The sequence below is a fragment of the Cydia pomonella genome, chromosome 5 (genome assembly GCF_033807575.1).
Source record: "Cydia pomonella isolate Wapato2018A chromosome 5, ilCydPomo1, whole genome shotgun sequence".
Classification (NCBI taxonomy): Eukaryota; Metazoa; Arthropoda; class Insecta; order Lepidoptera; family Tortricidae; genus Cydia; species Cydia pomonella.
The window spans coordinates 13,624,965-13,637,641 of record NC_084707.1 but is presented as its reverse complement, the minus strand read 5'-3'; the positions used below and the strand labels follow the sequence as shown (position 1 = coordinate 13,637,641).

Sequence of the window (12,677 nt, the reverse complement as noted above, 5' to 3'; positions counted from 1 at the left end):
ACCTAATCCCATTAAATTAAGTATCGTTTTAGTAACAACTGACCTACCTACCTATACAGCTAACCGCCGCTTGCATGTGAATTATATGTACCTAGGTTAATCATCTGCATAGACAAATAGTTACGGCAGAGCATCCAAAGTCTACGAGTGTCTTTATAAAGATGCTTGTCACGCACGGGCCTTCTCTTCTGGACTTTGTAGCACAAAACGTTCTACACAGGAACTATAACTAATTCAATAAGGCGCTAGTGATACGACTTCCAGGCTGAGTAACCTAATGACATATATAGTTCTTGCAATTACTTACACTTTAATTTACGTCAGAAACCATTATCCGTAATTATGACGAACGTTGCGAGTTACAGGATTACTCTTAAATATCAATAAACGAGAATTTATTCATATAGCTACAAGTAGGGTCATTAAGTAAACGGTAGACTGGAGTTGCGCGCATTACATGGCTTACAGAAGACAGGTATGTATACGTATACATGTTAAGTTTCAAAATCTCTGCTCTACATTGTGTGAAAATAGCACAGCATATTAACGAGCAGGTAGATAAGATAATAAACATCCCACGTGTGCCGCAGCCTGCATCGTAGTCGCAGTCGGTACATCCATCGATATTAATAGCAACTTAACTAACCACCGCTAGACCTTACCTCGTTGCTATAAGGTTTACGACTGGTCAGCGCACTGTGATAACGATGGTACATCGGTGATCGAGCGCGTAGGCGCGCACATGCACTTAACATTTCGTTACTACTTTCGACACGTAGCGGCGTGATAAGCCACATCGAGGAATTAATAAAGTTATCCACGCCTCCAGCCGACCGCGCCGTTCCTAGACACGCCAAATTAGATTTGTTACACTGTTGAAAACGAACGACATCTCGTATTATTATCCTCCTTTCACGCTTTTGTGGCCACTCACTTCGTAGCTTTGTTGAATGAATTGGCATCGTATTGGGAAAACTTTTAAAACTTTTTGCTCTATGAAAGAATCATGACTTGGATACCAGCCAGATTCTTCTAAATCATTTTCAGTGTTTTGAAAGTGCTATAGGTATACCTAATGCGCTTGTAAACACTGCTAACGCACATGTTGTAATACAGTGCTAACGCACATATGTTAGCTTGTGGACACTGGAGCGCCGTATGTTTTCTTTTGCGGAGAAATCGTAAGACTTGGTGAGAGTTAGAATGGCAAATAAATTACACGCATATTCATCCATGAAAATTTAAGATACCTAGCTAATAGCTGATTCTTTGTATTTGTAGCTAAAAAGTTGACTAAACATTAGAACATAATTTAGATAGATTGTTGTTGTTGCTTATTGCGACGTACTTATGCATAATGTCGAGTTAAAAAAAAACGCTTACCTATTACCCCAAACGCAGTAAACATTAGATACATATAACGAGCATTTGAAGTTTCGATAATAATACTATCTTTAGCTTATCAATCTTATCATAGTTAGTTTTATAAATGTACATATCTACGTAATTTGCAACTGATTTACGAACAATATACACATAATAGAAACTTATTTTTACAACAAACGGTAGGTAAGTAAATCGTGCTGAGGCATCTACTGGATTATCTTGCTGCTATTGTTGCGTTTGTATTTTCTTGTATTGTGCAAATATGGGACCGCAAAAGGCATGATTGCATTCTTGAGAAAGTACTTATCATAAAAAACGTTTATAGAATAACTTTCCATACAAAAATACTATATTACAGTTAATCTAGTAACGTTGTCGACGTTGGTAATGGGGTTCGTTTGCGTCAAATCCGGTAGTTCTGATTTTTCAGACTTGTTCATGATGTTGGCTCAATAAATAATCCAAGTTTGTGACCTCGAGCGCCGAACACAACTATGTCAGAAAACGATATAACCGCGAAAATTTGGTTTTATTAGATTTGGGCGATTATATTCCTAAAGGATTAATTTTTGATAGTACCTTCTCGGAGCATTTTTAAAGTAGAGAAAAAAATGATTTTTGCACAATAAATGAAAATTATGTACTTATATGTATTTATTTGTGACAATTTTGGCCTTTACAATCACAGTGCGCCAAGTAAAAAATTGGACAATTAAGCTCATTTATTCCTTATTCTACAAAATACTAAAACGTAGTGATTATATGCTCTTTGCAAAATACAATTTAAAAGCAGGCCGTCATAATTTTTTTTGTAAAAATATGCAGCGGGTGACAGTGTAGTGTCCATAGAAATGTAATTATGGCCAGTCATAGAAAAAATATTAGTTTGTTTATTTATTATTATTTAAATGATAATGTTATATACTTCGAGCAACACTGGGAAGGGAGTCGCCATTTGCACTGTTTCCCCTCTGCCGAAGTACAAGATCAAAACGATCTAGCGCAAGTAATAAAACTAGTTGCGCGCGGATTTTTAACTAGACGGAGTCCAGTCGCGCGAGTGAACACTGCAGCAGAAAAAATGCCTAGTTGCTCGGTGTTCTGCTGTAATAAGAGGTCGGCGACATCAAATTTACAAAAAGATGGCGTAATATTTCACATGTAATTATTCATTTTACATATTATTACGTTTAATTATATTGAAACACCAAATTATCGATTTTGCGCCCTCCAGCTAGTCCAATACAAATTTCGGATCGGTCGAGCGACAAATCAGACTTCCCATCGCGATAGTGATGTTACCTTTACAAAATAACGTGTGTCGATAAATTTGAATGTAGGTCGTCTACTTGTGATGATTCGGGTTAGACAAATTCCTATTATGGTTTTATGTGAAATGTACTTACATAATTATATTTCATTAGTAAAACATTAAATAGATAATTTTTTACTCATTATTCAGTTATAGGCGATGAAGATGTTTAAACCTGTATGTTATTATTACGTATTTATAGTACATTTCGTTATAGAAGTGGTTACGAACCCTCCACGGAGCCAAGGAGCTAAGTATGAGCTCCCATTGGGAGCCTACCAATTTGTTTTTGAACTGCTATTTATGAATTTTCGTATGATTATCTTACACTTACAGACTGATGAAAACATTGTGATTTTCAAAATGTCGTGGCTTTTCCCACTTTTTCTCTTTACAGCTCCCCCAAAAATCCTAAATTAAATTTAGCAATAATAAGCGAATCTGGGATCCCAAAAGGACTGGCACAGTTTGTTCAATTCACTTCTAAACATCCGATTTTCAAAATAAATTTCGGACGATGTATTCGTGAACAGCATTGGCGAAAGAGCGTCTCCTTGTTTTAGACCAGTGACTAGTTCAAAATCGGCTGTTGGTCTCCACGAGCTTTTTATACTCATATTGCTTACTTTAGTGGCGACAACTATTATTTTTAGCAAGTTGTCTAGCACCTTAAAACACTGAAAAATTATAGTGTCTCTCTGAAATATGTAAGCTTTGGCAAAATCAACAAATAAAATATGGATGTCTCGTGCCATTAGGTACTTTTCTATCACCTGTTTCAACAGTAATGCGGTTCTAGCTATGAAAGCAGTAATAACTATGAATGAAAAAAAAAACAGTGACTCTCTAAGACTAATAATCACCAACAACTAAACTAAAAATTGCATTCGTGATATTTTTACTCTGCATGAGTCTCCGCCTGATAATGCGATCTGTCAAAATCAACAAATAGAATATGGATGTCTTGCGCCATTTCTTTTCCATCACCTGTTTCAACAGTACTGCGGTTCTAGCTATAAAAACAGTAATAACTATTAATGAAAAAAAAAACAGGGACTCTAAAATTACTAATCGCCAACAACTAAACTAAAAATTGCATGCGGGATATTTTTACTCTGCATGAGTCTCCGCCTGATAATGCGATCTCAAAGCATCCTATAAGGTGTCTGTGAAACTAGCATCTCACTGTTTTATGAGAGTTCTAGCACCCTTAATAGTGGTTATTTTATCCATAGTTCTGCTGACATACGCCAAAAAAACTTTGCATTATGGCACTGTAGCATCTCAGCCGTTATCAACACCACGCTTATTTCAGCGCTAATTTTACAAATTCTATTACTTGGAACAAATATTTTGTTTCGTATATTTCGTATATAAATATTCGAATATTGGGACATTAAAAAAAATATTATTGGAAATATCCGAATAAGAAAATCTGACGGATTATTGCAAACCCTAATCGTGTTTCAAGGTTCAAATTGGATACTGGAACTTGGAAGCAGGGCACGATCTCGTGGGTACCGGGCCAAATCAGCTTAATCAGCTTGGTTTGACCTAAGGAACAATTACGCCAAGCGGCATAGCCAGAGACAAAGGTGCATACTCACTGCACTTGCACACCTTACTAATTTAAGGTCCAAAAAAATATAAATTTTTAAAAGGCTTTATCTCTGAAACTTTTAGGTCTACAGAGAGAGACACGGCTACAGAAAAACTAGGATTTAGGGTTATAATCGCCCAAATCTAAAAAAAAATACGAAATACGAGTATTTGCGGTTTTACCGATTTTTGACAAAATTGTATTCGGCGCTCGAGGTCTCAAACTTGGATTGTTCATCGGGCCAACATCATAACCAAGTCTGCATAAAATCAGAATTACCGGATATGACGCAAATGCTAATGTATAAAGTTACTGGATTAAGTATACAGTGTGTAAATCCAATACGGGCAATAAATCAAACCAGACAGAATTTACCCGTGTAAACCTAAGCATGAATTAAGAAGTTTTTTTAAGTTACACTCCTCGTAACTCAATTTTGAAAATTTCCTGAGCATAAATGTACTGCAACGATTACGAGATATTAAATGGCCTGATATTACGAGATACGAGCTTGCTTCCGTTACTTATGTGTTGTTTTACATTGCGGGCCAAATTTTTTGATAGGTATGGTTGAGGTATGGTATACAATGAAAATATTTCATCGTATTTCTAAGAACAGTTATTTCAATATACTTCTTAGATCCTATGCTAACCACACCGTTTAAAGGTTTGCCCGTATTGAATTTACACGCTGTATAGATAGAGCCTGTCTAAGCTAACTTTGCAGCTACTTGAACAGAACAAAGTAATGGAGTCAATGTGAAATTTGTCACAAAGATCACATTGACAAAAACTTATTTAATTGCTAGTAATTTGTAAATTGTTACCCATCTTAATGCTTTAAGTGCTAATAGAAATTAAGACACTAGCGGGTTCAATAATGTTTTCGCGATAAATGTAAATTTGGGGTTATGCAAAATATTGTACTTGTGCAGTTTGTTTCTTTCAGTGTTCAATCAAATAGTTAAATATTATATATAATAGTTAAAGAAAACCGTTTATACGTCTTCCTCTTACATGCCTGATCTCTAAAACATTCAAGTAGGTAAGTACAGTAAATAATATTTAAAACTATTTTACAAAACAAACATAGATCATGTCACTGTCATTCACGAAGAGGCCTTCACTCGTAATGTCATGTTATTAAAGGTTAGATTTAACAAATCTGCGCGTTTTCGTGGATGACACGAACTATAGGTAGGTAAATATATCAGAGATATAATACCACAACCACATGTAAAGTGTGGTATGAAGATATCACTCGATTTTTTCAACTATTGTTAATGTTACTTATTTAGTTCGATGTGATATGAATGTTTGTCTTAACATTTGATTCGATTTGGTTTAATCTAACGTAACGTCCCTTACAGTAGATTACCGTAAAACATAATGGTATTCACACCTCACCAAAGTTTGGCACCTATAACATTATTTTAGGCAGCAATCATGAGTTTCTAAAGAATAAGTACCAAAGACCGGTACGGTAATGTAGGTACCTTCCTTCGGTAAGCAAATACAATAGTTCGTTTGTATAGTTAGTAACGTAGGACAGCTGTATGTGCGTCATGTTCATGTTGTTTTAAATGCGGTAACATAAAATTACACTGATGGGTAGGTATGGACTATGACTTCTGTTTATTGCGTTTGACATTGATGAACGGGTTAAGTTTAACATCTGATGAATATCTTACATCAGTGCCGTAGCGTACATAGGTCAAACTTTATGCTTTTGTAATACCTTAAATGTTATTGTTGTGCGTTTTAGAAGTTGATGTTGACATAGTAACTACATGTTTAGAAACAGAATAACACCCATCGTATATTTAGGCTTTTATTTTAATTATTTGTGTCCGTTACCGAACTCGCCAATAATGAAAAAAATATGACCATCTGATAAACATAACATACAAACTACGTACCTACCTACTTCGGGTTTTTTTACCTAGTCAACAAGTGTTACTGAGACAAAAAGTTCGTCTCAGATAATTTGAAATCAAATAAGACATAGGTAGTGCAATTTACATCCCCAGGATGCATCAGTGCAAATCAGAAGACTTAATTTTGTCAGGCTGAGCAGAAATAATGGCAGAATTGAGTTACAAGAGGCTAAATGGCTGAAGGTAAACTCACGTTCACGCTACGCGGCCCCCTGAGCGCCGCGACTCCGACCTTGCCTTTCAATTTACTTCGCACAGCACAGCGACGCTGCACACTACAAAAACTAACTGTAATAAAACTCTTATCAACTCCATGTTGAAACACTCCGCGGGTCAGCCAAATGCGTGCAATCACGAGCCCTTTTCTTATCACCTTATCAGCTAAGAATAAGAGCTTGATTGATACACGTTACTCCTATTAATGTACTCTTAATATAAACCGAATGTCTATGGAATATTCTACCGCGAGCCTGATGAAGATTCATCTTAATAGATTAAGATTGACGAGGGACAAATTAATCTCGGAGATAAATTAAAAAAAAAACAGCGTCGGCGCGTGCTTTTGATAAAACAAACAAGCGGGAGGGTAGATACAGCAAGGTGTATTGTCCGAAGGTGTGGGTCGAGTGGATGTGCTAGGTACCTCGTGCTCAAAGGGGTCGTCTGTGCGGGAAACCTGTTTCTGTTTATCTCCACTGAACGACAGCCTCCTCTTGAACAACTTCATCTTTTAGACGTGGTTGCCGGCGGCGCTGCGCAAACGTCACTTCAGACGGAGAACCTCATTATTTTGCAGTGGAGCCACTTTAAACATTTTTGAAACTTGAAAACATCACTGCACTGAGTTCACTTTCTCGTAAAGAAAATACTCGTGACTTAATTTTGAAGAGTTTGGCAAGTTAATAGGGATTTTAGTAAAATCGCTATTCTGCCTATATTTTTCCGCCTTTTGTGTTGCCGCACGTGCGAAGTGCGGGTAGATGCGCGAGCACGCGCGTGGGTGGCTGCTGTGTACGGCCGAGTCGCGCGCCCGCCGCGCACTGCCGAAGCCCGCAGCGCCGTCACCGCGCCGAGCGCGCATCTTCGCACCACGCGAAGGAACCGGCATTCCCGCCCTCCAATATTTTTGCACATTAATCAACATCAACACCAATTTGTTTACATTTATCATGGTTCTTAAAGGCACTTAAACGGGTACAGGTTGCAATATGAATTCATGTAAAATGCGATTCGTCATAATAATCATCAGTTAACGGTTAAGTAAGTTAAATAAGCGACTAAATATTGGTACCTATAAAAAATTTGCAAACGACATCTTTCACACACATATATAGGAATGAATAATCAATCGACGAAAATGACGTTGCATGTGAGTTGATTTAAAAAAAAGTGGCTGTGACATAATCGGACAGACAGACGGACATGACGAATCTATAAGGGTTCCGTTTTTTGCCATTTGGCTACGGAACCCTAAAAACCTTGACTAAATGTTTTGATGTTCTAGCCAATCACAGCAACCGGTTTGCGCAAACCGTCTCTATATTCGACTGAATGAACCCAGCATCCGTTGTTTCTATAAACAATGTTCTAAAATGGACAAATCAAAGTCGACCTGCGTTTGACATATGTCAATTACCCGCATGAAACGTGCTCAGAGTAATAATATTATTGTAATGGGATTAAAGTGAACGAGAGGTTGCAGGGGTTAATCTGTAGTCGCCCTAAGACATGAATTACGTTACAAAAATACTTTAATTTACTGATATTTATGGCGCGTATAATTAAGTACCTAGGTACCTATAAATAATGATAACTGCGTACTTAATGGTATTTAAATATTATTAGTGCTCCGTAGTCTCCGTACAAAAATTTGTTCACGGAGTACGAATGGGATCACTCCGGTTTCGAAAATCGGTTAATTTAAGCTGAGTTTAACTGTTGTACGTGATATCGGTAGATTATCAATTCTATTTTCACCACACCAACTAGTAAAGGCCCTCTTGATTGTTCCAGAACTAAAATGTTGAATTTTATCCACATGTATGTGAGGCAAAGACGTAAATTTTGAGTTGATTCCTTATGTTAGCTAGTAGAATTGTTTTTTAAATTATAATTTTGAATGCTTTTTTTCCTTTCATTGGGATTTTATTTAATTTGATTTTTTTGGTATTTCATAGAACGTAGTTTCCTCGCATTGGTGTTGTGAAAAATGTTGTGTTTCATTCGGAGATTAGTTATTTGCTTTACAAGGGGGCAAAGTTTTAGTTGAACTCTCGTGCATTGAAACCCTCGCAACGCTCAAGATACCGCTACGCTCGTGGTTCAATTTTGGAATCTTGCTCGGGTATCAGTATTAGCACGAGCGGTTAAACAACAACTTTGCCTCCTTGTAAAACAAATAACTATTTTATAAAAATACTTCAAATATTTAATCGAACGCTGACAATTTACTTCAGCTGCTTTCTCACTCATATACCTAGTGTCCCGAGTGAAAGATAAATTACTTTTCATTTTTCATACTCTGAAAATCGGTCGTTGTTGTTTTAAAAGAGTGTGCAGAAAAATACGTTTCTGCTCTAGGGCACTGTACTTTGTAGGTACGTTTTTTTATCTTTTTTACGATAAGTAATTAAAATGTTGGTTATAAGTTCATTTGTTGTACAATTTCCATTCTAATAATTAACTCCCCATCTCATAAATTTAAATAACCATATTTTTACCTAAATTAGTAATTGGAAGTACCTTCAAGAAATGTATACTTAGATGTGTTTTTTAAATGCACATGCATTTTACTTTCCTCGTATTCGAAATGAAAAGAATAGTGTTCAACTCGGTTAACCATTTCAGTCTCGGACTATTGTTGCTCTCACTGCGTTCGAGCGCCGAACTGGTTCGACAGAAATGAGTGCCTTTCATCCCTTGGATAGGTTAGGTTAATCCGGCAGTCAGCGTGTTAGATGGCCTGCTCTATAATCCGGCAGTTTACACAGCCGAACGCCGGATAATGTGTCACGTGTTCGTTTCCGCGCCTTTATTTCTACTGTACTGTTGAGCCCGTCAGTTGGTGGTTTGAGATTGCTTATTGAGAAGTGTGAGTCATATGCCCTAACGCATAACCTTAAATATAACGTAAAGAAGAGCGAGTACATGGTCTTCAAAGCGGGAAGCAAGTGCCCATCACACATCCCACCTATTCATTTGAATGGCATGCAACTAAAAAGGGTTTTCTCATTTAAATACCTTGGGCACTTGGTAACCGACGATTTCCGTGATGACGCTGATATTGAGAGGGAGCGGAGGGCCTTGGCCGTCAGGGCCAATATGATAGCTCGCAGGTTCAGCCGGTGTACAGCGCCAGTTAAAATAACATTATTTCGAGCATTCTGTACATCGCTGTACACCTGCAGCCTGTGGACTCGGTACACGCAAAAGGCTTTTAACGCCATGCGCGTACAATATAATGACGCGTTCAGGGTACTGTTGCGGCTGCCTCGCTACTGCAGTGCGTCGGGCATGTTCGCGGATGCACATGTGGACGGATTCCACGCGACACTGCGCAAGCGCTGCGCCGCGACGCTCCGCAGGGTGCGCGACAGCCGCCACAGTCTCCTGACCGTCGTGGCTGACAGATGGGACAGTGGCCTGATAAGGCACTGGTCCTCTCTGCATTTATCCCTAGTACCTAAGATAGTTATTTAAGTTTATTTTTTAAGTTAACCTTAGTCATAGCTTTTAATTCTTAAGATGTACTAACAAAATTATGGACCATGTTTGTCTGAAATAAATGCATTTTATTTTATTTTTATTTATTTCCCATACAATCCACTTTTTCGGCAATTCCAACAATCCGGCAAAGGGTGAAAAATCGTGTGCCAAGCGCCTGCTGTATATCCTAAGCAATTCAATAATATCGAGAACATTACCCTTCGCAGATTAACATCACATGTTTATTATAATTAATTACTTACTTTTAGATAACAGATTCATTTAGAATGGAAAGCTAGTTTGACCCTTTTTTAATTGGCGATACTGCAATGTGTCTCAATAATCAATAAAATCTAATGAATATTGGTTAACAGTCCTTGTCTGAAGGGCAAAATGTCGCATTTATTTCAATTAAAATGATCTTGAAAGCGCAGGAGGTTAAATTAAAGAAAAATCAAGGCGTACTCGCTAAATGTAACACGAAAATTGATTTTATCTTAGGTTTAAATAAAACTTGCTGTCTAGGCATCTAGATTTTTCTAATAATGAGTTGTGCTTTAATATTTATAATTAAATGCTTCTACAACCATGCTGGTGTCCCTTGTTTTTAATCAGACAAAGATAGATACCTCTCACCGTTAAATACAATGTATAATGTTTTTTTACGTATTGGTCTCAAAATTGGTGGAGTCGATTTCCATTAAATAACAATTAATGGAAATCGGCTAGTATTCTATCTCTAAACTGGAGATGAGAATTCCGAAGCATCAACTTGAAAGTTAAGGGTTAGTGATATTTGTTTAAGAGCAGGAAGAGAGAAACATGGAGGTCGGAATGTAGCGCCGAGCCGCGGAACAGTTAATGTTTGAAGTGTCGTTAGCACTTTCTAAATCCTTGCCACGGCGTGCCTAACCCGGCACATGCTCCGATCAGCTTAAAGAATTGTAGTTAAACACGTCAATAGGTCGATTACTAGGTATTGTAACCTTTTTCAGTCAAAATAGTAGTGTGCATCTTGCTATAAGTTTACTTTATTAACAAAAGATCAACAACAGAAAATACTGTAGAAATCTTTTTGTTAAAATAGGAAACCTATGAAAACAGATTCAATAAACAATTCAAACTTGCAGAAAGTTTCACTCAAAATGTTCATGTTCATAATGATGCATTTCTAACAATTCGATAGGAATTTAGAATTAGATAAAAGGCTTTTGTCACGGCAACAATTTTAATCAAAGCGAAAATAAAATACCTAAGTACCTACATATTACTTGTTACATTATTCAGTCGATAAAACATTATTACGGATGAACACTCGACCGTGATTTCTAAGCAATTTACTTAACGGGTAAGGCGAAAATAATGTGAAATAATGGTCGGAACAGGCCAGGAGTTTTCCCGAGTGGTGTGAAAATTAAACCGACGCGTGAGCGCCAACGCCGACTCCGGACGGTCGTGCCACTTTCTTGTTCACGTCCCATAATCATAATCATAATGGGGAGTAATATCAGCAATTTCCAGCTGCAAACAGCCCCTTATATCAGCCATATCTCGCAGCTCGTATCTGCGAATATTTTTGAGCCGAAAGTTAATAACCTCACTCTTTGAGGTGTCTCCGATAATAGTCATTGCATACTCATTTATACGACATTTTGAAGGAATAATTGGCAATAAGTGCCATTTATGGTCGGGTTAAGGCAGAGCATGGTTTATACATTATGTCTTTAAAACTTCATTAGGTGCGTTTATTTTCACATAATTAACCAGATATAGTTAATAACGGCTGGGTTCATTAAGCCTCAAAAGTATACTTCCAATGTATTTAAATATAAAAACCTATGTATAAGTATGAATCAAGGTTTATTTATGAAGTACCTACTAGTAAATTTGTACGAAATTTTTATTTGTTACACATCAATATCAATGTGAAATAAATTATAGTGGATAGGCACTGTGTGTGTCAGCCAAAAATATATGAACTTTTCATGACTTCCTGATATTTATATTTGCTTATCATACCAACGAAAATATCGCGTTAGTTTAGTGCGATCATTTCTGAGATGGAAAATAAAGATGATACATATGTTTTAAACGGTTCTTACTGTAATTGATGACGGGTAGTGTCGTAGCGAGTCGCAGTTTAGCTCTATAACGGTGTAACTACTTACAGGATTTTGTAGTTGAGCTAGTATCTGCGCAGTATTTGCGGGGTCTGCCAACTCGACGGCACCGGACACCTGGAACAAACAGTCTTCGCTCTATTAAACGGGTTAACTGTTCCCTGCGGGAACAACACGACGGAAAGATATCTGGGTATGTGCACGTATGCCTTGTAAACGGTTGTAAATTACTATAGCTCTTCTCACTTGTTTTCTTTCTCACATCTGACCAAAATATTACAACAACAATATTATTATTATTATAGAACAATAATTATCGTTAATAAAAATAGGATGTTAACTTGTGGACCGGTAGACAGGTTGCTTATGTATTTTCAAGGGGCAAGTACCTCGAATTAATTACGTTATACAATATACCTATAAAGCTATCAGATTAATTAATTTAATTTATTGTCCGACTTTAGCTGTCACATCAGAGTTTTGTGTTGCTTTGATATAGCAAGTAGGTCCTCACCAAATATAGGTTCGACGGACACCATGAATAAAAATCAGCTATGTATTTACTTAACCTAACCATAACAATACAAATGCGGGAAAGCCGTCTAGCCGTATGAACG

The 12,677-nt window shown here is 37.1% G+C and overlaps 1 protein-coding gene across 3 annotated transcripts in view; it reads right to left on the bottom strand.

Annotated features, from left to right (window-relative positions):
• The window catches only part of LOC133517764 (tensin-1), a 93,030-nt gene that overhangs the window by 60,372 nt on the left and 19,981 nt on the right, over window positions 1-12,677 (bottom strand). For 2 of the 3 annotated variants that reach the window (XM_061851172.1, XM_061851173.1), the window contains exon 3: window positions 12,109-12,177. In XM_061851172.1, the coding sequence (XP_061707156.1) occupies window positions 12,109-12,177 (69 nt within the window). Of the gene's footprint in view, window positions 1-6,878; window positions 7,287-12,108; window positions 12,178-12,677 lie in introns of those variants that run through there. The other variant, XM_061851174.1, reaches the window with a different exon arrangement.